The sequence below is a fragment of the Curcuma longa genome, chromosome 3 (genome assembly GCF_044706935.1).
Source record: "Curcuma longa cultivar G26 ecotype Majalengka, Jawa Barat chromosome 3, ITB_CL_G26_1.1, whole genome shotgun sequence".
NCBI classification, from domain to species: Eukaryota; Viridiplantae; Streptophyta; class Magnoliopsida; order Zingiberales; family Zingiberaceae; genus Curcuma; species Curcuma longa.
Window position 1 is genome coordinate 5,387,402 of NC_133863.1, and position 27,290 is coordinate 5,414,691.

Here is a 27,290-nt window from a genome sequence, read left to right on the forward strand (position 1 = left end):
AACTGTGCTTCAAACCTTGATACGGGCCGTACATTCCATGGCCCAACCCAGCCCATGGTGAAACGAACAAGGGCCATACAAATACGAAATTTACTGTTTATATAATAAAATCTACGTTTAAGCAATTCGTCGAACAGAGACGTCGCAAGAGATCCCGTCGACTGACCGCTGCACACTCTCCCGATCTTTCCATCTGCATCACTCGAGCTCTTCCATGGCGATCTGCGCTAATTCCTCACAATCGTCGTCGGGATCCAGGATCTGGGTTGCCCATGCGGCTGTTCTCGGGGCAGCGATAGTAGCGGCAGTTGGTGCCCACTTCTACCTCCGCCGCCGGTCCAGCATATTCCGGAGCCGGGTGATCGGAATCATCCCTGCCCGATTCGACTCCTCCCGATTTCAGGGAAAACCGCTTGCTCAAATCCTTGGCAAGCCCATGATCCAGGTCCCGTATACCTGGTTTCATCTTTTTCGACTTCCTGGTCAATGCTGCTAATTTTTGTCTTTTCGGATATGTACTTCGCGTTCTCTGATGTTGCATTCATTTTTGAAGAAATTCTCGTCCAAGATGCGTTCTTTACATGTTAATGGGCATAGAAAGGTTGTTCCTGCCATTTAACATGATGCGCCAGTCCATTGACGGTATCTATGGAAGGGTTAGGTGTTCCATTTCGCATCCAATCTGTCTCGTATTCGACAAGTCTCGAATCTAGCTTGCTGCAGACAAATAGGAGTATGGCTCCCATTACTCTGTCGGTAGTCTAGGGTTAACTTCGATCTGAAGATGGTGCTACCTGAACAATTTTCTAAATGTTCGGCCTTTTCTAAATTTTGAGAATTAAGTCACTTTTTTTTTTATAATTGGGAAGTTGAATGATTATGCTACTCAAGATTAATTGTTTGTTTGTTGTTATGTACTTTAAATAGCACCTGATTCTGAAATTCAACATGGTAAAACGGATGAGATCTCTAATGATAACAGTATCTCTATGTAACTGCACTATTACCAGCTTTTGTTTGATTAATCCGAGTGCGTCTCTGTCTATGTCTTTCTGAAAACACTCTTCAATTTTGATTCTCTGTACAGGCTAACAACCTCAGGTTTGTGTTTTGCATGAGAACCTGAACAAGTTGAATTCCCTGAGTGATTCAAGATTGGAAAAGCGTTTAACTTAGCTAAATCAAAGTTTGATGGCAAAAAGTGATTAAACTGAGTTATAGGCTAGCGTGAGGAGTATCAGTAAGAACCATCAAAGAACTTGAAGCTGCTATTTAAAAACTGTTTGATCCTTTTTAGATTAGCTCTTTTCCCTCGCACACTTTCTGGTGGATTTTTGTTATGCGCACAACTACGCCACCCCTCATAGAAATGGACTTGTATGTTATGACGAGAGTTGTACTACTACCTACCTCCAATTTTTACCTTTTGTTTCTAGTTTTTGTCCGTGCATGGTCATGTAACTCATTCTGCAAGTTAACACAGTTGCGTGTTTGATTGCTTGGACAGAGAACTTGGGAGAGAGCAAAACTGGCTTCAACTCTTGAAAATGTTGGTAAGTGTGCTGAGATAATAATTTTAATGTGGAAATTTTCCTTTCTCAAAGAAAACAGAAGTTGATTTGTACTCAGGATCAACATATTAGACACTCTTACAACCTGCTTTCTATTTCAATTTCTAGAATTTCTAATATGTAATGAAGTTGAGAAAAAAAAGGAGACAAGTATAACTGCTTAAAGTTGTTAACTGTTGACTCTAATCATGTCGACCAACTTTCCTAATTTCCTGAGATTATACAATTTCCAATGTGTGCTTTATTTGGATTTGAGTTACAATACCTATAGGATTTACTTCTCTTTCTTTTTCTTAATTTGTTTATTTTGCAGTTGTGGCTACAGATGATGTGAAGATTGCAGAATGTTGTAGAGGATTTGGAGCTGATGTTGTAATGACATCGGTAGAGTGCAGGAATGGTAGAAGAGGTTTCTTTGTTCATTTTCAACCCTGGGTTCTGAATTTGATATGTGAAATTGATGATCTGTAGGGACAGAACGCTGCAGTGAAGCAGTCCAGAAACTTGGGAAGGACTATGACATAGTTGTCAATATCCAGGGTGACGAGCCTCTTATTGAACCTGAGATAATAGATGGCATTGTTAAAGCATTGCAGGTGGGTAGCAAATTTAACTTTAACAACATGCCATGATTCATTTAAAATTATGGAGAACATAGTGCATACTTCATAGGTTAGCCACAATACTCAGATTTTGTGCTAATAAAACCTGCTGTCAAAGGTAGAAAGGGTCATTTTTATACAAGACAATAAGCTTGTATGCATGTCTTCTTTGTTATAACTTTCTGTCATACACTCCCACTGATTATGCATTTTACAAATGATCCATTGTGGTTTCCTTTTTCCTTATTTTGGAGAATGCTTGATGTTTCAGAATGCTCCTGATGCTGTTTTCAGCACTGCTGTCACGTCCTTAAAACCTGAAGATAGTCTTGACCCTAACAGGGTAAAATGTGTGGTTGATAATCATGGATACGCAATCTACTTTTCCAGGGGGTTGATCCCATTCAACAAGTAAGTTTTTTGTATTGTTATTATAACACAATACCTTGGCTTACTTTTTGATGTATTCATAATGTAAAATCCAGGTCAGGAAAAGTTAATTCACAATTTCCATATCTACTACACTTGGGCATTCAGGTCTATATATTCACTCTTGTAGATGCTTGCTTTCCTCTACTATCTATTTTGTATAGTTCTCTTTTGCTATTTCTTGGTCCTTTTATATAGTTGTTGTGGTTAATATGCTGATCCTCCCGCTCTTATGCTCATTTGAATCTTTGTCTGTTTAACCAGAGTTTTGATTCAAAATTCTTGAAGATCTATCCACAGATGCCACCTACTCTTCTACAACGGGAAGAGGACCTTGAGCAACTTAAAGTGCTTGAAAATGGGTACAAGATGAAGGTAAATTAAAATATATTTTATATGAAAGAGGGATTATTTTGGCAAAAATTTGGTAATGTTAGTAATTATTTCTTTCTTTCTTTTCTTTTTTTTTTAAAAAAAAACTCAAGTTATGTTGGTTCACATGACGGAGTTTAGGCTAATCAGTCCACCCATTGTTACGTGTTGTAGTACCTTAAAGTTACAGAAGTCTAGGTTAAACTCTTTTGCAATAGCTTTAGCTTGTAGGATTCATTGCAAATTCTTGCTTCCATTTTCGATCAAGTTAGACAGATGAAAACCCTCCTACCTACTTTTTCAAAAAAAAATTGCTCAAAAGTTATGTGCTTTGCAAACCTATATTTCAGTAATTATATATTCTAGTCTTTGAAAGGGAATACATGTTTCACATATCTTATGTGAAAAGGAGCCGATGGAATTACGGAAAGGACTGTGCTCAGATCATCACATGATCCAGACTACAGATCTTTGAACTTGAAAATCAGCATTCTAAGACTTGAACAGCTATAGATTTTGTTTTCAGTACATGCTCATTGAAAGGAAGGAGAAACTTATGAACATCGGGAATAAGCATCATTAATTTGGTCATTTTGAAACTGAAAAAGAAATTTGGTTCATAGTTTTCCAAGAAACTGAGTTTCCTGGAGACCCTATTTGAGTGCCTCTCCTTGTTAGATGGACGACATCGTCATCACGAACCATTGCATTTAGTTATGTTTTGATGAGCATCACTACCTTCTGTGATAAACATACTGTTTTTTTTTTGGCATTTGTCCTCTTTCCATCTATTGAGAAAGTAGGTTCTCCATTTCCTAAACTCCTATTGCTTTATTGTAGGTAATTAAGGTAGATCATGATGCTCATGGTGTAGACACCCCTGAAGATATTCAAAAAATAGAAGCATTGATGCGAGAAAGGAACATCCAGTAACACTGAAATGAAATGCGAGATCCATATACCTGGCAATTAACCTGTCTCATCACACTGCATGATCGAACACTACTTGCACCAAGAGGTTCTTATGCAATTTTTCTTCTATTTTTTCCGTATTTCTTCTCTTATATCCATTCAGTTCATTTACCTTTCTAAATTTTACCTTATTTGTTTTCTTGAAAGACAAGAACAACATAGTGAGATAGTAATTTATAATGTGCTAAACCAGACCTCAACAGTGCTCTGATTCTTCAATCTCAGGGTCACTGTGAACAATATGCTCCCAGAAACAGTCTTTATTATTATAATTATTGTTATTTAATCAAGTCAGAAGATTTAATACGCATAAATGCACATGGGAAGGCATGATTCAAGTCCAATACAAGCACACCAAAGCACATGCTTCCTTTCCTTCTACGTACGTCTTTGTATTGTTTTATTCATGCAATTATATGTATGTATCTACTTCAATTCTCTGACAGCTCACCCTACACTTATTCTACATAAACAGAGATCATGATAATCTACATAATACATGATTGCCAAATAACGTGATTAAAGTTTGAATCGACTTGAACAATAGTTTAATTAGATCGATTCATGAAGCTTCTCTTGTTACAAGTGTCTTAGAAATTACTACTACATGCACATTCATTCTATAGTGCTTATTTCTTATGATAGAAATAAAAAATAATAATAAATTTAATCATATTTTAATTTATAGTCAACTAGAGTTGGTACACATTCGCCTATAATTAAGAAAGGGAGAAGGAAGAAAAATTAAAATCATTATGAAGGAGATTAGATGAGAACCAATACAATTATCTCGCATTTAAATATCAAAACCTAATTGATATACACTTCTTAGGAATGGAGGATATTTATCTAGAGGTTTAGTGAATCCATTTGACAATATAACTAAATTAACGGATACAAAATATTTCAAACTTGTAAATTTTTTCTATTCTAGCCAAAAAGTTATCCTTCAAACGACATTTAAAGGGGTTTTTATTTAAAATAATTGTCATCATTATTTAGTTGGAATTTTCATTTCACCTCATGGTTATCAAATTTTAAAAAATACCTCTAGGGGTTTAAATTATCAAAAATCCCCTTAAAGTTTGAACGCGCATGATTAACACCATTTTATTAATAAAAAAAATAAATTTTAAAAGGTGCACTTAATATTCAAAAGACACGTTGTACTAAAAATGGAATGCCCTTTCATTCGATTCACCCTCTTTAACTCCTTATCATTAAACAGCAATCGTCTGGCGGCCATCATGCGCTTTTAATACACAAAAGTTTAATTATTTTATAAAATATAAATTAAAAATATAAATATGAATAAATATAATATTATTTAACACTATTTGCCACAAATATTAGACGCTCTCATCAGACTCATCAGAAGGAGCACAACGGAATTATCTTTAATTTATTTTTTATAATCGAGATGTTGGAATTTTACTTGATTACTTTAATTTTTATTTAAATTTATCTATCATATAAATTTAAAAGACAATTTATATATATATAAAAAGAAATCTCCCTCTAACCTAGTCGTCCCCTATTCGTTTTATTTGAGATATTACCTTTTAAAAAGGAATAAGTTTGAAACTTTAGGGCTCATTTGGAAAAATGAACAAATTCAAAGAGTAAAGTGAAAAACTATCGATTTGGTTGCAATTTGCAAACCTAGATACTGCAGTAGGTACGGTCACATCAGCACGTGGTTTCCGGTTCCTTCCTTTATTTTATATATATATTTTAATATCCTCCTCGTCGTCCTCCTCCTCCTCCTGCAATTCCGGCTCCTCCCTCCCTTCTCTATTTATCTCCTCTGCTACAGTGAATATCACATGTGACCCATCATGACTCTCTCTCTCTCTCTCTCTCTCTCTCTCTCTTCCAAGTGAAACGGAACGAGATCCTCTTTCTGCCCACATGTCATCACCTGATCAGTCAATCCATCATCCACAGATCGCCATGCTGATATAGCTAGATGGACGCATGATATTGTGGAATGCATCTGCATGTCCATTCTCCTCCACCGCCGCCACCACTGCTCGTTCTTTCGCCCCCTTCCTAATTAAAGATATATACGATCACACAGACAGGGAATAGTATATCGAGGAGGGAGTGCCGCCGGCGCAATGGCACAGCTCCCTCCCAAGATCCCCCCTTCCTCCATGATTCCCAATCCCAACTGCAGCTGGCCGCCGCCGGCGGCCTTCCTCCTCCCCTCTGCGACCGAGGCGCCGCCTCAGCCCTCCTGGGTCGACGAGTTCCTCCATCTCTCAGCCGCCAGGCGCAGCTACCACCGCCGCTCCGTCAGCGACTCCCTCGCCTTCCTCGACGAGCCCGCCTCCGAGTTCGACGCCGACCAGCTCCTGTCCATCTTCTCCGACGACGTCGTCGCGCCCGCCCCTTCCTCCTCCGCGCCCTCTGACCACAACAGCGCCAACGGGGACGACGACGACAAGACCGCCTTACAAAAGCTGATTGCGAACGAGGCGGAGGAGGCGCAAAGCGCCTGCCCAGCGGAACCCTCCTCCAGGACAGACACCGCAATTGTGGATCCCAGGAGGGTCAAAAGGTACGAATTTTAGCAAATTTAACATGGAGTTTCGCGTTCATGTTAAATTCGTTCTGAATTTTTGCAATTAATCGGGATCAAATTCGTGGAACAGGATCCTGGCGAACCGTCAGTCGGCGCAGAGGTCGCGGGTGAGGAAACTCCAATACATCTCCGAGCTCGAGCGCAGCGTGACGACGTTGCAGGTAGATATTTTTATCCGATCAATGTATGGTTTTCCACATCGATCGACAGTTACTAATTAATCAATTGGGAACACGATCGATGATCAATCGAAGACGGAAGTGTCGGCATTGTCTCCACGAGTCGCGTTCTTGGATCAGCAGCGCTCGCTGCTGACGCTCGGCAACAGCCATCTCAAGCAACGCATCGCCGCCTTGGCACAGGACAAGATCTTTAAGGACGGTGAGCTACGTACTGCTTAATTACTTTGGGTAGAAATAGGTACCTAATTGACGATTTCTCGGAACGGATGATTATTATGATGTGATTGATGCGACTAAATGGGACAATCAGCTCATCAAGAAGCATTGAAGATGGAGATCGAGAGACTGCGACAAGTCTATCAAACAGAATCTAACGCCGATGCCGCCGCCGCCGCCGCCGCCGCCGCCGCCGCCAACTGCCGAGCCAACCGTCGCCAGCGCAGAAAAGGAATTGGCCACCAGCTGAAACAATCGGAGATCTGTTCCACTTTTGTGGGTGCGAATTCGAGAGATTAGCACACAAATGGTCTCAGAGGGGGAAGGATCATGTAGAAAGGTTTGTTTGTAATAGATCATTTGGTGTACATTTTAACAGTGTCGATGCATGGATTGATTTAGATTATAACATGAAAGATCCAACTCCAAACACTAATCTTCCATGCCATATTAATTATAAAAGAAAAAAGGATTCGAGACTTGCATATATAAGCTTGATCTGTCAGTGATAAAATGTTCAGTAAAAAGTAGAACTCCCCCCAACGATACTACGACTTATAAAAAACTATCAGAAAGTGGTACGTATAATTAACAAAACGATAACTCATATATAAAGAAGATTCGAGGAGCTCTTCCTTCGTCTTGATAGGCTGCATGTGATAAGCACTAGCTGTGAGATTCCAACAAATCTGTGCATGTGAAGTTACTGTACAGAAGTGGTACCATCACCTGATGTGCATGTGGATTTATATATGGATATATCTTCTCAGCTCCTATATATGATTGAGCTGTTTCTATACGTTAATTTATTTTTTTACGTTTAACCCTAATAATCTGATAACTCTGCAAGCATAAATTAATACTGAAACATCTACTTGGATGACTGCTGTGGTTTTACTATGTTTCTTTCTGCACATGTTCCTAGCTAGGACAGGAATTTCACAGTGCTGCAGTCTTTTTTAGTGAACCAGTGCGTACTCTTTGTAAAGGCACTCTTCAGAAAGAAGCAGTTTGATGTGCACCAAAGCCATGCTTATTAACATGCTGTGCATGTGCTGACAATAAACCAACGACATTAATTATATTCTAAGTCGATCAGTCAGTGGTACGTCTTCATATACGTCTGATTAGTAGTCATAAACTGCAAATTTAATTTCCAGATTAACCAGCTGCAATCAATTAATGCATGCATTAGAAACATTAATTTTGCTAATTCAATTCCTAACGATTGCCTAGATAATAAGAGCTAGGATTGTTTGGGCTTTCATGCGATTTAAAAGGGTCCGAACGTCGCCCACAAATCAAGTTGGCTCAGATCCAGCTAAATTTAAAGCCCATATATATATCATTAGATTTATTGTTCCCCTGTCTTTAACTGCCAGTTGATTCAGTTTCAGTGACAACGATAATAATAATGTCTTAGAATGTATTAGAATATATCACGGATTAAAATGCTGGCAAATGAGATAAAATTGTCAACTACCAAGAAGCCCAAAGGTCAACCATAGCCAAGATCCCCCCAGGCTCTGCATCTTCCACAGAGAGATGGGCAATCTACAAGATTGCACTTGGCCACGCAGATATATATATATATATATATATATATGTTACGGGCGTGAAGATACGGGTCCGGATCCGACCGAGAGACACGGCCGAGTCGAGTCAATCATCCGGCGGCAGTCGGCTGGAACATTGGGGCCCGGATCCGGGTCCCGGAGTAACCGCCCGAGAAGTCTACACCCCAGCCCGATAGCCCGGGTCATCCGCCGAGTATACGAGTAACCCTACAGAGCCGACTCCCGGATAATCCGGGTGAGTAGTGTACCCGACCAGTCCTGAGAAGTCGGAGCTCACCAGCATGTGTCACAGATAGTCCTGCCAAGCCGACTCCCGGATAGTCCGACTGGACAGCGTGCCCGACTCGATCCAAGGAGTCGGGGCTGAATCGTACGTTCTGTCTCTGACCACTCCCTCTCCTGTCCTACTGACCACTCCAGCTGACAAGCACGCCGCCAGGCATGGCCACGCGCCGTCTCGGCGTACGACACTGTCCACGGTGTACCTCCTCATTAAAGACGGCACTCCTCCCAGGTACGGAGAGTACCTTCAAGGTAAGGTCCACCTTGCCTCGTCCGTGGTACGGACCGACTCACCCTTATATAAGGCGAGCCCCTGCGGAGGGGCGAGGTATGTGCTCACTGTTTCTCACTATTGCCACTCTTGTTTTCTCTTCAGCCGCCTCTGACTTAAGCATCGGAGTGGTCTCGCCGGTCCCGCCGGCCGTCCATCTCACGGTGTCTGTGGTTGCAGGTCTTCGGCGATCGTCAGCCAGTCTCCTCCGTTCTCCCGCACAGTGCCCCTGAGGAAGTGTCGTGTGCGCCCAGAAGAGGTTCTTGACGGGAACATATTTTGGCGCCGTCTGTGGGAACACAACAAGTCCCGAATCAAGACGCACTTATGGGTGAACCGCCACAGCCTCAGCTCATCACCATCACGCAAGAGGAACTGGATCGGAGGATAGCGACGGCGGTTTTCGCCGTCACTCGGAGCCAGCACGAAGCCACTGCTCAGCCTTCGCGAGTGCATACTCGGATCGAGGAGCTCCCTCCAGCTGCTGCTAGACAGCAGCGAGATCCGCCCGAAGGCCCGAGAGCTCCCTCCCGGAGACCCCAAGGGGAAGCTGACGACTACGAGGCTTCCGTGGAATCGGCGGCAGAGCAGACACCAAGCCGAGACCCCATCCGGGGGAAAGGACTGGAGACGGGCGAGGGGAGGAGTCTAGAGAGTTCGCCCTTCATACGCCGAATCCTCGAGGAGGAAGTGCCCCGGCATTTCAGAATGCCACAGTTCTCCGACTACACAGGGAACACCGATCCCGAGGATCACTTGGGCCGGTTCGAGAACGCCGCTCTGCTGCACCGATACACGGATGCCATCAAGTGTCGAGTCTTCTTGACCACTTTGGCTGGATCCGCACTGAGGTGGTTCAATCGGTTGCCACAATCCTCCATCCGGTCCTTCGCCGACTTCAAAGGCGCTTTCTTGCGGCACTTTGCCACCAGCAAGACGTACCGCAAAACTATAGTGGACCTTTTCGCCACCAAGCAGAAGACCCGGGAATCCCTGAAGGAATTCGTACACCGATTCAACCAAGTAGCGCAAGAGGTGCCCGCCGCCTCTTCGGACGTCCTGGTAAACGCCTTCTCCCAAGGCTTGACCGAAGGGGACTTCTTCCGGTCAATAATTAAAAGACCTCCCGAGAACTTCGACGTGCTGCTCAGCCGCGCTGACAAGTACATCCACGTGGAAGAAGCTCAGTCGGCACGGCGCCGAGAGGCCGAACCCGGCCATGGCAGTGCCTCCCATCGGAATGCCCCCCCGGCTCCCCGAGCCGAGAGAAAGTCGGCGCCTCAGCTGTTACACAGGTCCGACTTGGACCGAAACGCCGACCAAGCATAACCAGCGGACCATCCATGAGGTGGCTAATCAGCCCAGCCCCCCTGCCGGCACCTCCAGATGGGCGCCTAAGTTCTGCGCCTATCATCAATCGAAAAGCCACGACACCAATGAATGCCACCAGTACGCCCGAGAGCTGCGCCTGGCCGCCGACCAGCGGACGCAGAAGTCTCCCAACCCGAGACAAGGAAGACCCGCCGCTGGGCGAGCTGGTTCCAGACCACGACCTCCTTCCCCTCGGCCTACGCACCACCGAGACCGATCGCCGAGGCGGGGGGAACAGGCTCCCCGAGGGGAAGCTCCCCGAGAGCCGAGGCCCCACCACCGTGAAGACTCTCCCGGCCACAACCAGAATAATGCCACCCGAGGAAACATTCTTATGATCACCGGAGGAGCAACTGATGGCGACTCCCACCGAGCCCGAAAAGCCCACAGTAGGCAGCTGGAGGTCTGCAGCGTCGGCCAAGGGCCGCGAGAAGAAGGACCGATCCTCGGATTCGGCCCTCAAGATTTGGAAGGCGTGGAGACGCCGCACGACGATGCCTTGGTCGTGCACGCCACCATCGCCAACTATAACGTCGCCCGAGTCTTCGTCGACACGGGCAGCTCGGTAAATATCATTTTTCTGAAGGCTTTTGCGCAGATGCAGATCGACAAGGCCGACCTGTCGCCGATGACTACTTCCCTGTTCGGGTTCACGGGGAACGAAGTGCGGCCACTCGGACAGATCACCCTCGCTATCTCGCTGGGAGAAGAGCCATTGAAGAGGACTCGGCGCGTTCCATTCACCATAGTAGACGCGCCGTCCGTTTACAATGTTATCTTGGGAAGGCCAACTCTCAGCGCCTTCTCGGCAGTGGTCTCCACATATCACCAGAAGATGAAATTCCCGGTGGGTGATCAAGTCGGGGAAGCCAGGGGAGATCAGTTGGCCTCCCGAAGGTGCTACGTTGATATGGTTCGGACGGAGGCCCGGAAGAACCGAAAGACACAAGGCGACGGGGTCCACGCAGTACAAGAAGCTCCTCCCGAGACACGCCCCGAAGAAAAGGAAGCCTTGCAGGTTTGCCCCGACCGTGCCGACACCGTAGTCCAGATAGCAGCAGACCTGCCGCCCGAACTGAAGGAGAGTCTCGGAGCCTGCCTTCTCCGGAACCAAGATGTTTTCGCCTGGAGTACTGAAGATCTCACGGGCGTCCCTCCCTCCATCGCGGTGCACCGACTCAACGTCCTGCCCGACAGCCGGCCCGTGAAGCAGAAGAGGAGGCACTTCGGGCCCGAGCAGAACCGAGTCATCCGAGAAGAAGTGCAGAAGCTCCTGAAGGCGGGACATATCAAGGAAGTGCACTTCCCGACCTGGCTGTCCAATGTGGTGCTCGTCCCGAAGCCGAACAACAAATGGCGGGTGTGCGTCGACTTCCGGGATCTCAACAAGGCGTGCCCCAAAGACTGCTACCCCCTGCCCCGCATAGACCAGTTAGTGGATTCCACGGCAGGTTTTGAATATATATGTATGTTGGATGCCTATCAAGGCTATCACCAAATCCCGCTTGATGTAACCGACCAGGACAAAGTTAGCTTTATAACAGCCGACGGCACTTTCTGTTACACTGTTATGCCATTCGGGTTAAAGAACGCGGGGGCCACTTACCAACGCTTGATGGATCGGGTATTCCAACAACAACAAGGAAGAAACATTGAAGTCTACGTCGACGACATTCTGATCAAGTCGGCTCGGGCAGATTCTCTTATAGCTGACATCGAGGAAACCTGCAGCACCTTGAGGCAATACGGGCTCAAACTGAACCCGGCTAAGTGTCTCTTCGGTGTTCGAGCCGGGAAGTTTCTCGGTTACATAGTCACCGAGAGAGGAATTGAAGCCAATCCAGAAAAATTACAAGCCTTAGCTCAGATGGCCCCTCCCCGAAACCTAAGAGAAGCTCAGAAGCTGGTCGGGCGAATCATGGCTTTGTCTCGGTTCATCTCTCACTCGGCGGGGCGAAGCCTACCCTTTTTCAAGGTTCTCCGAAAGGCTCAGAAGTTTCAGTGGAATGCCGACTGCGACCGGGCCCTGGAAGAGTTGAAGACTTACTTAACCCAACTTCCCCGACTGGCAAAGGCGCTCCCGGGTGAACCGCTCCTGATGTACCTTTCTACCACTGACTCGGCAGTCAGCTCGGTTCTGGTAAAGGAGGAGGAGCAGGGCCAGCAACCGGTATATTTCTTCAGTCGGCTGTTGAAGGACGCCGAGACCCGATATACCAGCTTGGAAAAGCTGGCCTGGACGGTAGTCTTGTCGACTCGGCGGCTTCGGCCTTACTTCCTCTCTCACCCGGTGACGGTCTTGACCAACAGCAACTTGGGAAAAGTGCTTACTCAACCCGAGTTCTCGGGACGCCTGGCGAAATGGACGATGGAGCTCAGCCAATACGACATTCATTACCAGCCTCGCGTGGCCATCAAAGCGCAGGCGTTGGCGGATTTCCTAGCGGAAGCACACCAAGGCGAAGCCGAAGAAGAATGGAAAGCATATGTCGATGGTGCTGCCAACAAGCAAGGAAGTGGAGTGGGGGTGGTCTTGGTCTCTCCACAAGGGGAAGAAATACGGCTGGCCGTACGGTTGGGTTTCAGGGCCTCAAACAACGAGGCCGAGTACGAGGCAGTTCTCATGGGCCTGCAGGCAGCCAGAAGAGTCGGAGCTACCCGAGTGCAACTCTTTTCGGATTCCCAGTTGGTGTCCCAGCAAGTCGAGGGGAACTACGAGATCAAGAATGAGCGGCTCCGTCGCTACGCGGAGGGCTTTGCAAAATTGAAGATGGAGTTCAAGGAGGTTACTCTCAGCAAGATCCCCCGAGGCGAGAACAGCAAGGCTGACGAGCTAGCCAAGTTGGCGAGCTCCGTTACCGAATGGACGGAAGAGAAGCCGATCACGCAAGTGGCTTGGATAGCTCAGATAGATCAGCCCCCCAAGACGACCGACCCGGACGACTGGAGGAAGCCGATACTCACTTTCCTCCAAACCGGTGAAGTTCCTGGCGATCCCGAGCAAGCCCGCCTCCTCAAAAGACGCGCCACCCGATTCACGCTGATAGGAGAGCAATTGTATCGCCGAGCCTTCTCTCGGCCATTACTCAAGTGTCTCGGTCCCGAAGACGCCGAGTATGTATTAAAGGAGGCCCACCAGGGATGTTGCGGTAATCATGCGGGAGGACGATCCCTGGCCCGGAAGGTCCTCCTAGCCGGTTACTTCTGGCCGACTCTCCAGGCGGACGCGGCGAAGTTGGTATCCACTTGCCTCCACTGCCAAAAGTACCAGCCGTTCCAGAGACAACCAACGCAGCAATTGAAGACGGCCACCACTTCGTGCCCATTCGACCAATGGGGGATGGATATAGTCGGGCCCTTCCCGACCGGACCTCAACGGAAGAAGTTCTTGTTAGTGGCAGTCGACTACTTCTCGAAGTGGGTGGAAGCTGAAGCCTTGGCCCGAATCACTGAGGAGGCGGTGCTCAAATTCCTGTGGAAGAACATCGTGTGCCGCTACGGCATCCCGCATCGGCTTGTCTCGGACAACGGGCGGCAGTTTCAAGGCAGAAAGATCCAGGAATGGTGCAAAGGACTCGGCATCCAGCAAGCCTTCACTTCGGTGGCTTATCCGCAAAGCAACGGCCAGACCGAAGTCGTCAATCGGGAAATAGTGCGAGGACTGAAGACTAAGCTGGACCACGAAGGCGGCAGTTGGGTGGAAGAGCTACCTTGTGTCCTTTGGGCATACCGCACCACTCCGAAAGAAAGCACTGGGCTTACCCCGTTCCACTTAGTGTATGGGGGGGAAGCCGTAGTTCCCATGGAGGTAGGAGTCGAGTCGGACCGCCGGCAGCACTACGACGCCGACAACGACGGCAAGCGACTCATGGAGCTGGATCTCATATCCGAGACCCGAGACCAAGCAGCCGCTCGGTTGACCGCTTACCGACAGCGCATGTGCAGTACTTACAATCGGCGAGTCATCCCTCGAGCCTTTCAAGTGGGAGACTTAGTTTGGAAGAAGGTCAAGCCCGTAGGAGATGTCGTCGGCAAGCTTGAACCCCCCTGGGAAGGCCCCTATCGAGTAGTCAAGAAGACCAGCTCAGGCGCGTACTACCTTGTGGACTCGGCCGGAAAAGAGTTGGTGCGACCTTGGAGCTCCACTCACCTTCAACCTTACCGGACTTAGCCACTAAGCGGAAGTTTTTCCTCCTCATGATCGCCTGTATCCTTGGCTGTAGTCAAAGCTGATAATGAAATGACTTTTTCAGGCGTCACTCAACTTCTCAAGGTTCCTAACTCTCCCGACTCGGACATAGTCGGGATCGAGCAATCAGGTCTCGGACCTGCTCCTTCAGCAATTGCCCTTCTCAGGGTCCTAACTCTCCCGACTCGGACATAGTCGGGATCGAGCAATCAGGTCTCGGACCTGCTCCTTCAGCAATTGCCCTTCTCAGGGTCCTAACTCTCCCGACTCGGACATAGTCGGGATCGAGCAATCAGGTCTCGGACCTGCTCCTTCAGCAATTGCCCTTCTAAGGGTCCTAACTCTCCCGACTCGGACATAGTCGGGATCGAGCAATCAGGTCTCGGACCTGCTCCTTCAGCAATTGCCCTTCTCAGGGTCCTAACTCTCCCGACTCGGACATAGTCGGGATCGAGCAATCAGGTCTCGGACCTGCTCCTTCAGCAATTGCCCTTCTAAGGGTCCTAACTCTCCCGACTCGGACATAGTCGGGATCGAGCAATCAGGTCTCGGACCTGCTCCTTCAGCAATTGCCCTTCTAAGGGTCCTAACTCTCCCGACTCGGACATAGTCGGGATCGAGCAATCGGATCTCGGACCTGCTCCTTCGACTCAGACGCAGTCGGGATTGGCTTAGTACTTCAAAAATGTCAAGTTCAAAATTCAACACGAATACTCGGCAAAGGACAATGCGGCAGAGGCTTTCATTCAACTTCAAAAGGAAAGAGAAGTACAAAAAGAGAAGTATAAAAAGCCCCGAGTGGGAAGTACATAGCCTAGCGGCCCCTCCTAGCCTCTTCCGGCAGCGCCGCCCATACTTTGTCGATGTCCAGGAAATCCAGCGAGGTTCCTTCTGGAAACAGGCCAGCTTCGTACACTTGATTCAGCGCCCCGTCATAGCCGTACTCCAACATCCGGGCAGTCTTCTCCTGATATTGGTCAAAATATTCCCGAGACGACAGCCAAGCTTCTTGGGCTGCCTTTACCCGCTCGGGCTCTTTCTCCTTGTAGGCGGCGAACTCGTCCTCTACAACTTTCTTCTCCACGGCCAAGTCCTCCGCCCGCTTCTTCCAGGTGGCCGAGTCCTCGAGAGCCCGAGACAACTCCTTGCCTCTTTGAACCAGCTGCTCTCGGGTCTGCCTCAGGTCCTCTTGCTCTTTAGCCCGAGCCGAGGCAGTCTCCTGCTCAAAGGCCTCAGCCTTCTCCTGAGCCTTCAGCAATTCGGCTCGGTATTGGGCGGCCTCTTCACCACTCTTGGTCGCGGCTGCCTTCGCCTCCGCTAATGCCTGCTCGCGAGCGGCACCCTGAGCCTTTATGGCTTGCAGCTGCTGGTCAATCACCTTGACCTCGCGATTCAGGTAAAGGAAACGGGTGTGCATCTCCATATGCTCCACCCATATCTGCATAAGTAAGTCAGTTAGCGACGAAAGGACACAAGAAAACGACAAGCTAAGGGAAAGAAGAGACACTCACCCGCAAAATGTGGAAATTCCCCCGGTAGCTCAGCTCGGAGGTATTGATCCCCCGGAAGGAGTCAGTGTTCCGGATCGCTCGGACCCGGGTCATCAGATCCTGCACCTCTGCCGGGTCGAAGGGCTCATCGGCGGCCACTCGAGTCAGAGGCAGCGTGTAGAAGTCGGCTCCGGCCGTCGAAGGGCGTCGGAGCCCCGAGCCTGCCGACCCCGAGCTGGTCGGCATTGCAGCTCTCGAGGAAGATCCTCCAGTCGGGGGTACACCTCCCTCGGTCGGCCCCTCGGCCTGGGAAGCCATAGTCGTCCCGGCGGCTTCGGTTGTCGGAACCAGCTCGGACTGAGGCGGTACCGCTCCAGCAGAAGTAGTCGGCGCCCCCACGGCGCCCGACTCCACGGTCGCAGCTTCAGTCGGAGCCGGCGGTACCAGTGAAGTGGTCTCCTGGCCCCGGTCGGACACACTCGCGCCCGCAGCACTCGAGGCAGGAAGATGCCCCTTGGACGCCTTGGACTTTTTGAGCCGCTTCTCCTCGCGGCGAATCGGGCTGGACTTCTTCGAACGCTTCCCTTCGCGGTCGGGCGAGCGGGAGCGGCGATGCTTCTTCTTGTGGGAAGAGGAGGGCTTCTTTGATCGACCCTCCCCCTCCGCTGTCTCTTTGCCTTTGCTGGCCGAAGGAGGCACGTCCCTCGGCTCCGCAATCACCGGCTCTTCTTCCCGAGTGGCGGTCTCGGGCTCAGCAGATGCGGGAAGACGGCCCTCCCCTTCGGGCACCACCGTCGCCAGCGGCTCCACTAACTCGGGCTCGGGGGCAGCAGAAGTCCCAGCTGCCTCTACGGTGGCCGATTTCTTGGGCGTGACCAGCGCCTCCAGGTGCGCCCGAGTCCACTTCAGGCACTTGTTCGTTGAAGCATCCATCCAAACGTCGTCTGCCAAAAAAGAAGAAGAAAGCTAAGTTAGTCATTACAGAAGTCCGAGTAAATAAACAACTTACCGAGTGTTGCCGGGAGCTCGGCAGCGATGGGACTCAAGCCGGCCCGGAAGAGAAGCCCCTCTTCCCCGACTAGCTTGGTGACGTCAAATTGAAGGCCCTTCAGCACTTCAAAAGCATCTATGTAGACTTTGTTTTTCTTGTAATTCTTCAAGACGGGCAAGGCCGGAAGCTCGTCCTGCCACTCAGTCGGGAACTCGAACGGACTCGGGGGGGAAATGTAGAAGAATTGTGGATGCCAACCCTTGTTGGAAGACGGACACGCAGTTAGGAAAGGAAGACCCGGTCTCGAGTTGAAGAAGAACACGCCCTCCTTCTGCATCTTCTTCGGGTAAAAGAAAAAATGGAAAACTGCGGGGTCTAAGGGAATACCGTACATCCGGAAGACTAAGACGACTCCACAGAGGAGTCGGAAGGAGTTTGGGGCAAGTTGATTCAGGGGAAGCTGGAAGTACTCGGCTACTTCCTGGAAGAAGGCCGGAATCGGGAATCGGAGTCCCCCCTCTAGCTGACCCTGGAAGAAGGTGACGCAACCGGGTGGGGGAGCGTGGAGACGATGGTGACTCTCGGGGACCTCTATCCTATACTCACTCGGGATTTCGTATTTCAGACGAATCTTCGAGCGGGATCTCTCGGTGAAGGTGCTGACTCGGGACTCGTACCAAGGTCCCGGGGCTGGGACACTCGTAGACGGTGTGTCCGCCGACGGAACACTCGCGGATGGCACGTCCATTGACGGCACAGAACCCTCAGAAACCATCGCTACCAACCGGAGAAGACCTAGAGGGACGCTACTAAGGAAAGGAAAAGGGACTCAGCGAGAGAAGAAGGCTTACTTGATGCAAGAAGGGAAGGAGGCGGCGACGAGAAGAGAACCGGAGAGGAAGCAGAGAAGAAGATAAAGACGGCAAGGGAGGCGCTGTGCGCCAAGCCCTCCCCTACTTATACTAAACCCTAGAGAAGCTCAGCCGTCCGATCAGATAGACGAAAAAAGGCGGGATCTCTTGGCGACCGTCCGATGATGCACGTTACCGAGGCGGGATACGGTGCAATTATGGCGACGATTCGGTTGTCCCATCGGACACCCCGCCGCAGTAACCCGCACCATGCCGATCACGTGCGCGCCGGCCGAATCATCCAATGTCCCCCCGACACGTGGCAGCTTCGCAATGGTGGCCTGCTGTAGGGATATCAACCGGCGCAACTCGACTCGGACTCGGTCTAGTCAGTCGAACACATGTCTCCTTCGACTAGACTAGTGGGGAGGCTAGTGTTACGGGCGTGAAGATACGGGTCCGGATCCGACCGAGAGACACGGCCGAGTCGAGTCAATCATCCGGCGGCAGTCGGCTGGAACATTGGGGCCCGGATCCGGGTCCCGGAGTAACCGCCCGAGAAGTCTACACCCCAGCCCGATAGCCCGGGTCATCCGCCGAGTATACGAGTAACCCTACAGAGCCGACTCCCGGATAATCCGGGTGAGTAGTGTACCCGACCAGTCCTGAGAAGTCGGAGCTCACCAGCATGTGTCACAGATAGTCCTGCCAAGCCGACTCCCGGATAGTCCGACTGGACAGCGTGCCCGACTCGATCCAAGGAGTCGGGGCTGAATCGTACGTTCTGTCTCTGACCACTCCCTCTCCTGTCCTACTGACCACTCCAGCTGACAAGCACGCCGCCAGGCATGGCCACGCGCCGTCTCGGCGTACGACACTGTCCACGGTGTACCTCCTCATTAAAGACGGCACTCCTCCCAGGTACGGAGAGTACCTTCAAGGTAAGGTCCACCTTGCCTCGTCCGTGGTACGGACCGACTCACCCTTATATAAGGCGAGCCCCTGCGGAGGGGCGAGGTATGTGCTCACTGTTCATTAACTATTGTCACTCTTGTTTTCTCTTCAGCGGCCTCTGACTTAAGCATCGGAGTGGTCTCGCCGGTCCCGCCGGCCGTCCATCTCACGGTGTCTGTGGTTGCAGGTCTCCGGCGGTCGTCAGCCAGTCTCCTCCGTTCTCCCGCATAGTACTACAGAGGACGTGTCGTTCTGCCCAGAAGAGGTTCTTGACGGGAACACGTACCACTGCTGGCCGCGTTCGAGCCAAATTGTGTTGGATTCCGACCACAACCAGAATCCGACGTCGGCCGATGTGCTGACGAGCGACGCGTCGATCGCACTCGGGCCGGCGACCGGTGGCCAGACGGCGCGGCGAGAGCGTCGACAGCGATGGTGGATCGGGGGCGGTGCTCACGGGTGTGCATGAAGGAGTCACTCAGCAGATCAATTATATATATATATATATATATATACAGAAAGTTTCTCCTGGGTGACATCTCGTGGGCGTATGCTGGGCGACATCCGACGTGGACGCCACGTCAGCGGCGCCTCGCGTGCGCGTGGCCAGCGGGAGGAAAAAAAACCCCGCATCGCGATGTCTTCTCCGCAGAACCCTAACCCGCGATCTCCTCCTTCCTCTTCGCCGTCGCTGCCCCAACCCTCCCCTCCGCCGCTGCCTCTCCTCCTTTCTCTTCGCCGCCGCAGCCCTAACCCTCCCCTCCGCCTCCGCCTCCGTCTCCGCCTCCGCCTCCGCCTCCTTTCTCTTCGCCGCCGCAGCCCCCTCCGCCTCCTTTCTCTGCGCCGCCCTCTTCGCCGCCGCAAACCTCCCTCCTCCGTCTTTCTCTTCGCCGCCGCACACAGCAAGCCCTAACCACCGTTTCGTCCTCCCCTGTCTTCTCCCCTGCTCTCTTCTCCCCTGCTCCCCTGCACTGCTCTCTGCTGACCGCGACCTCTTCTCCCCTCGCGACCGGCCGGCGCCCTCTCCCTCTCTCTCCTCCTCGACCCCCCAGCTGGCGCCTCCTCCGGCCTCTCGTTCTGCGATACTGTCATCCGCACTCGCGCCACCAAGGGCCAGCTCATCAAGGTAAAGAACCCTCTTTTACCTTGCGCCGCCGGCACTGCTCCCTCTCGTATATTAGTTTATCTTCCAAACTTTAAAAATTTTATTCATTTTGCTCTTCAAGGTAATTGTCTACCATGACCACATTAAGTCAATTTTTTGATTAAAATGAAAAAAATATTTTTAGATATTAATGAATATTTTGTTGTTGATAATAGGAATTTTTTGTTTTATTGACTTCTGGATAGTCTTGGAAGTAACTTTAATGGTATCCTGAATATTTTTTCTGGTTTAGACACTTGAGAAGTTAAATAAAAAATTACAAGGATCAGCATGAATTGCCACACTAGATTCAGAATCAGCAAGGTCACCTGGTTCAACCCACCCAAGTTTTTCTATATTTCTGGCCTATGTGCATGCTCAAACTGGGCATGCCTTGTTCTCTGTTTTTTTGGCTCTCTGACCGATTTGGGATGGTTTGATAACTATGTGTATAAGTATGCTATAAACCAAAGGTTTTTTTCCCACTATCTTTGTCTATATATAAGAATTTCTGTAGATGATGGCATTATGATAACATTTGGGATAGTGATATGCTTATCAAATTCCTGTAGATAACAGCTTTGGTCATGTAAAAATGGCTCCTTTCTGTTATATTTTATTATCTGCATTACCACTAAGAATACCCATTAGTTTGACTGAATGCTATGTCTGTGGTATTTAGCAGTATACATCATTTAATTTATGGTATAATGAAGTATTTGTGATTGGAAAAAATCCTTCTTATGAGTTTGTTCTCGTATATAATTTATACACAAATTATTCTTACTAGTTGTTCAGTTTCAACAGGGAGTCCTAAATGTGATTGCTTAATTCTATTTGTAAGAATTTTAATAGGCATTTCAATTGTTCTAAAGCTTCTTGGTATTGGTACTAATCTTAATATATTGTCGTGACTATTTTAATAGGCGCATCCCCTCTGAAACGGGCATCCCCTCTGAAGCGGTGGGGCAGTTCATGGCTTCCAGGTATGTCTAAAACTTTTTTCTTTTGCACCGAATTTTTTGGACTAATCGGCGAGTTGCAGTTGCAGATCTTCATCTTCGTTGGTGTCCAGGAGTTCATGGAGGTGTGATTGTGGGGACCAGCCGATTCTACTCACATCTAATAGCAACGCAAATCCAGGGAGAAAATTTTGGAGGTGCCCTAACTGGAATGTAAGTTGTTTCTTCCATCACACCAAAGTGAAATCCATTTTTAGCTCTTCAACCAAATTGCTTAGTAACGTTTATGTTTGTGATCGTTGCAGACCTCGAATAGCTGTAAATTCTTTAACTGGGCCGACAAGAAAGAAAAATCAGACACTATTACAGGTGATATATCTCATTCATCCATCGCATCAGATGTATTACACGAAGAATCGAGACGAAAGATCATGAAACTAAAGAAAAAGCTAGCTGCTGAGAGGAGGAAATCAAATATTCTTGTGCTGGCTACTGTGGTTTCATGGGCAGTGACTGTTTTTACTCTTCTGCATTGTATTAGTAGTAGGGGTTAATATTCTGTCAATAGGCAAGCTTTTGATATATGTACTAGTAGTAGGGGCTAAATGTGGTTAGCAAACATTCAGTTCTTTGCATATTCTGTCTTGAGATGAGTTGCTTCCTTTGAAGCCATCACTGAAAGTTAACACATTGTTTCTCAGTACTTTGTTGTATGTATTTGCTTTCCGTTTATTGACTATGAACTACTGTGAGTATTTGACAATTTGTGAAGAACTGCATGAGTATGAACTACTGGCAGTATTTGACAATTTGTTGTATGTATTTGCTATCTCAGTGCAGTTGTCACTGAGTTCTTCACTTGAAATGTCGACCAAATCTTGATGGGTTGCATCCAGAAGCCAACTTGGTCAGAATTTGTTCACATATCCAATGGCCTGACCGATCTTGATGATTATAAACGGTATCGATTAGTGGATATAAGAGTGGGTGGATTGGACCAAATCATTTCAAAATTACTTGCTGATTCCTTGCGACCGGCATGTCGGTCCAACTTGATCTCTGAAAGGATATCAGTAAGATGTTCCTTGGCAGGAAGAGTCGTCATAGAAGTGATTTGTGGCATAAAGCTCTCAGTTTAGTGATGATCAGCAAACACAGCTCGATGATGATGAACATTTTTTATACCAAAACCAACCACAGTAAGAACTACTCAATGCACATCACTGAATATTGTAAAAGAAAACCACAATTCCCAGATCATATGGCATGACCCTGTTTCTTCAAAATCACCATATTACTTAGAGGAAACTACTCTCACACAAGATCACATCACCTCTCGAAGTTGGTCTTTGTACATCAAGAACAATCATAATTACGTACTTTGCACAGAAGGAAGCCCAAGTTAACACATTGTGTTCAGAACCACTGAATTGTAGTGCTCGCCGAGGCCGTAAGCGTGTCGATGATACGATAACATTATGCTTGTGTTGCCGACTCCACTTCCCTTCTAAGACTTGTATTCTTTCCCCATCTCCACATCTGGGAAAGAACCGGAATATATGATGATATGCTTGTTGAGACAATGTGTAAGGGCACCGAGCTCGAGTTGTCCTCCCCAAGCTGCTGTTGACTCAACTTCTTCACAGTACTTCTCGAATCTCTCCGAGAGTGAGCTATCTGAATCTACCTGCAACTATTGCTGATATTTTTCAGAACAATTATGTTCAATAAAGGCAAGAAATCAAATGAACAAAGTTTTGAACAAGCACGTAGGGAAACTCAATTTATATTAACAAAAGAATGCCAATGATCATGATAAATATGGATCTCATCAAACATACCTGTAGCTCCACTAAACCTATTGCACAGCTTTTCAACAAGTGCTTCCATTTGCTTGTCCTAGAGTGATAGAAACCGATTATGAGAAGCCAAAACAAATAGAATGCAGGAGATGAGCACTTCGTAAAAAACTACCTTCTTAATAGAATTAACCAAAAACTGCATTATGTTGTTAAATGCATCTTCACTAATATTTTGATTGCTTAAACTGCTGAGGATATCAGGAAGTAGGTTATATATTGGATTGCTTCCTGCATGGACAAGATAAAGTTCAGAGTAAGCATCATGTTTCAGAGTAAGCATCACCAGTTTTTCTGTCAGCTAACTTACAAAGCATCAGAATGGAACCTTTCTTTGACAACTCATTAAAGAATAATTTGGCAAGACTTGCAATTCTTTCATCCTCATCTTCAATACGCATTGTCATTTCATATATATAACCTTTCACCTGATAAAATGTGCCCATGGTTACGTTAAATAATAGCCCAGAGAAATTAAGAAACATAAAAATTCAAGCAGTGTTACATGTCTTACCAGTTCACTGAAAATGTTTTGGTTTAATATTCACATACCAGTTCAAGCAGTATTAATTTTACAGAGTATACATGTCTTACCAAAAGTCTGGATCAACAATCATTAATCTGCATACAGCAAGCATTGCAGAGGCAGTGGTTAAATGTACTGAACTTAGAGATAATTCAACAGCAGTGGTTAGATCCTTGATTCGTGAGCATCTCTTTAAGATCTTTCACAGAGCTAAAAAAGCAGCTCCAGCATCTCATCACAAATTCATAAGAGCATCACAATGTCGACTATAATCAAGCTAACCAGAATGTTGGATACTTTTCACAGTGCAGCAAAATTCATTACAAACAAAATATAACTAGAAAATGCAACACAGGTTCAATGCATCAACCCTTCAACAAAACAAGATACTAATCAAACTAATAATGTTAAACAACCAAGTCGAGTATCCGATGTAATACTGGCAAAGAAAATATAACAAGTAACTTGATACAACCATCAGTCATGATCAGTCCTCCATACAAGTTCGCGCTTGGAAAGAAAAGTCTGCGAAAAACCTGTGAAAAACATCAAGGATGCTTGTTTGTTGAAAGAAAATATATAAAATTGCTCACAGAAAATTCCATAGTTTGCATAAAAAAACCTTCTTCATACCTTCAATATGTTCCATAGTTTGCTCACAGAATTTGAACTTCCTCATACCTTCGAATCTGTAAAATTACAGAAAAGTCAAGATACTCAAATACAGACAGCCATAGATGCCAAGAAAAATCAAGATAACTTCATCATACCTTTAAACATTGAATCCTAAAGCATATTATTAGAACCTACAACAATAAAGACATTATTAACTTTAATTTCTCAATCAATAAACCACTATAATTTTTAAAAATGAGACCAAAACAGTACCAGCTATAGATCCCAAGGGTTCATATGTGTCATCATCATTGATATTATGATCATCTATACTTGATCTGGAAATGGAAAACACATCATCATATTTACAAATAAAATTATATAAATACAAAAGTATTCGACACATACCCTTGCTGTAAAAGTGGACAGTTGCGCTTGTCATGTGAAACACCACGATGCCCACATCCATGACAAAGCCGGGACTTTGCAACTGCCTTTTCCTTTGATGATTTTAATCTCTTCCCACATCCTTTTGTTCTTACTAAAGAAGGATCACTAACAACAGGAGTCCCATCCGTGGATTTATTCCTTTGACTTCCATGGTCACATTTTTTACCATTATTCATCTCTTGAATTTTTTTGTAGATACAATCGAATTGTTCATCCAAGAAATTTGTTCCCTCATCAGTCAAAGATGCATCATCAACTAACACCGATGCTTTATATGACAACTTTGAATGTCTTGACATCAATAATTTTTCTGGATCATCGATGAAATTATGCTCTCCCAAATCATATATTGCTCCAACCTTTGCATGTTGTGTCCAGCGTTTGAGTATATACTTATCAGGCAAATGAAATACTTGATTTACACGAAAAAATGCTAACATATGCCTGCAAGGAATGCCATCAAACTCAAATTTTTTACAACTACATGATATGTAGTCTCTATGATTGTCATGCGTGAGGACCCTTGGTTTAGAGGAAGAACAACTTTGAAATCTCATCACATGGTAAACTACAAGATCAGCTTCTATAGATATCTGTTTCACACAATAAACATGACTTTCACTCATTTCAATTTGAAACTCCTTCCATTTATTTTTCGTATACAACTTCACCATTTGAGTTTCCATTGGAGATATTGTCTTAGTTTTAGGATGCTCATTCATATCAATATGGTCTGCAATTAACTCATTGTGTCTTTGATGTCTCAATGCCCTATTGAAACGGGTGATAAAATCCATCAATGAGTTTTTTTTTGAGATATATTTCTTGAAAAATGCATGTGAGCTTTCAGATCTTTGACTGCTTGACATTCCAGCACAAAAAACATGACTAAAATAAGCTGGCACCCACATTTGTCGCAATTCATACATCAAACACAACCAATCATTTTTCTCCAAGTTAGCACACTTGATAACCTCTTCCCATGATTTCTCAAATTCATCCGGAGTTGTAGAATTTTTAATGACATTCCTTATGATTTGATAGTTGTCACGATAAATCAAAGGATTTATTTTCTCTGAGAATTTGGTCAAGATGTGCCATAAACAATATCTATGGAATGTCTGAGGAAAAACTTGTGCAATTGCCTTTGTCATAGCAGGATCTTGATCTGTGATGATAACTTTAGGTGCACCTGTAGGCATGGCTTCAATAAACTTGTTAAACAACCAAACAAAAGATTCAGCTTTCTCATCACTTAAAAAACCACAGCCAAAAATAATAGTTTGATGATGATGATTAACTCCAACAAATGGTGCAAAAATCAATCCATATTTGTTGGTATTATATGTTGTATCAAATACAACAACATCACCAAACACACTATATGCCCTCCTTGATATATGATCTGCCCAAATACACCTACTGAATCTGTTATCTGAATCAACCTCATATTCATAGTAAAAACCAGAATTTTTTTCTTTTTCAGACGCAAATAACTCAATTAATGTTTCAGCATCAATACCCTTTTCTTCATCCCTTAGGTCTCTCTCATAATTTCTAATATCTGTTTCTGTGCAACCTACTAGCTCAGGTCCTCCATACTCAATTTCCAACAGTCGCATTTGTTGACAAGTAGGTATATTAGCCTCTGAAAATTGTTGAGTCAATGCTTTTTTTGCTGTGGAAACAGAACGATGTGAGCGTAGTAAATGCACCTTTGAGGGGGTAGAGAGTGGATGATTATGAGTTTCCACAAAATTTGTGACAATCCAATTAGGTCCAGATTGATTCTTTACAATTGAAATCTTTGACTTACAGCCGGTTCTAACTTCCCCACGTACTCTTTCCCTTTTCTGTTGATCACCTTGTGTCTGTTTTTTGCGTTGATCATCAGTATGTCCTTCTTTGAAACATACAAATGTTTTCCAATTAACCTCATTTGTTATCTTATTTTTCCTGCTATGACTCATCCTTGCACTAAATCCGGATTCTCGTGCATATTGATTATAGCACGCAAATGCCTCCTCTATTGATACGAATTCCATCCCAATTTTTGGTTTTCGATCATCTGTAACTTGGGGAGTATATGACTGATCATCATTGCCAATTTCTTCCATTATTGGGGAATGTCAATTTAACAAGATGTGAAAAATCTGTACTTAAAAAAATCTGTATTAAACTAACCATAACAACCTATATTAGCAAAATAAATCCAATCCTAAACTGGAAAATGAAGTTATTAACAAAATAAACAATACTGGTTTTGTAAGTTTCTAAAGCACACACTACACTGTAATGCAACAAAAATAATTAGCAGAATCACAACAATAAAGGGGTGCAATATTTCCTAAAATCTTCACCAGACATTCCAACACAAAATCTTCACTAAGTCATTCTAATTACACTTTTCAAGCATAGCCCATAACGTTGGTAAGTATTTGCACAATGATAGTTTTCATGCTTTAAATATGTTAAATTATCACTATAATCCCAAAAGAAAACCATGCAACAAACTACAACCACCTAGATATTTCAGGAAAAAAATGATATTACACATGAACTAAAACAAACAACTGAAGAAATATAGTATTAAATTTTTAATGGAAAACTTGATAAAATTCTCCAAGGTCAAAACAATAAAGAGGAACTACTTAACAAACATCACAAATTGACCAAAAATTCGGTGTTTAATGAATAAATAATCTCCATCAATAAGTCAGGAAAAAAAAAGGCAAGCCATATTCTGAACAACCAATTCATTATAGAAGCATTGTTACTCCAAAAAGGAAGACTTTACTTCTGAAGGGGAATTATAACCTAATAGGAA

The 27,290-nt window shown here is 46.0% G+C and overlaps 2 protein-coding genes, 1 long non-coding RNA gene and 1 pseudogene across 4 annotated transcripts; 3 read left to right on the top strand and 1 right to left on the bottom strand.

Moving 5' to 3' along the window:
* The first annotated feature begins 142 nt into the window (after positions 1–142).
* Positions 143–4,381, top strand: LOC141824689 (3-deoxy-manno-octulosonate cytidylyltransferase, mitochondrial-like). The gene is made up of 8 exons (XM_074712017.1): positions 143–445; positions 1,508–1,553; positions 1,885–1,971; positions 2,043–2,167; positions 2,445–2,584; positions 2,659–2,710; positions 2,867–2,977; positions 3,815–4,381. Exons 1-8 carry the CDS (start codon positions 215–217, stop codon positions 3,905–3,907), a joined length of 885 nt encoding a protein of 294 aa, XP_074568118.1. The 5' UTR covers positions 143–214; the 3' UTR covers positions 3,908–4,381.
* A 1,685-nt stretch (positions 4,382–6,066) lies between these two features.
* On the top strand, positions 6,067–7,181 carry LOC141825337 (basic leucine zipper 34-like; annotated as a pseudogene).
* Positions 7,182–20,975: 13,794 nt separating this feature from the next.
* LOC141822837 (uncharacterized) lies at positions 20,976–21,803 on the top strand. 2 transcript variants are annotated; one of them, XR_012601367.1, is made up of 3 exons: positions 20,976–21,037; positions 21,097–21,226; positions 21,319–21,803. It is a non-coding gene; the product is annotated as an uncharacterized LOC141822837 (long non-coding RNA). The 2 variants fall into 2 exon arrangements; XR_012601368.1 differs by having other exon boundaries at positions 21,103–21,226.
* A 2,381-nt stretch (positions 21,804–24,184) lies between these two features.
* LOC141823136 (protein FAR1-RELATED SEQUENCE 5-like) lies at positions 24,185–26,580 on the bottom strand. Its single transcript, XM_074710401.1, has 3 exons — positions 24,422–26,580; positions 24,287–24,351; positions 24,185–24,204 (listed from the first exon to the last, which is right to left on the bottom strand). Exons 1-3 carry the CDS (start codon positions 26,578–26,580, stop codon positions 24,185–24,187), a joined length of 2,244 nt encoding a protein of 747 aa, XP_074566502.1.
* Positions 26,581–27,290: the final 710 nt, after the last annotated feature.

Coding starts and splice junctions, on each gene's coding strand:
- LOC141823136 (XM_074710401.1), bottom strand. CDS start 26,580: ATGGAAGAAATTGGCAATGATGATCAGTCATATACTCCCCAAGTTACA. Junction 24,352..24,421: donor TGTCCACTTTTACAGCAAGG/GTATGTGTCGAA, acceptor TTCCATTTCCAG/ATCAAGTATAGATGATCATA. Junction 24,205..24,286: donor ACCCTTGGGATCTATAGCTG/GTACTGTTTTGG, acceptor TTATTGTTGTAG/GTTCTAATAATATGCTTTAG.
- LOC141824689 (XM_074712017.1), top strand. CDS start 215: ATGGCGATCTGCGCTAATTCCTCACAATCGTCGTCGGGATCCAGGATC. Junction 1,972..2,042: donor ATCGGTAGAGTGCAGGAATG/GTAGAAGAGGTT, acceptor GATGATCTGTAG/GGACAGAACGCTGCAGTGAA. Junction 2,585..2,658: donor GGGTTGATCCCATTCAACAA/GTAAGTTTTTTG, acceptor TGTAAAATCCAG/GTCAGGAAAAGTTAATTCAC.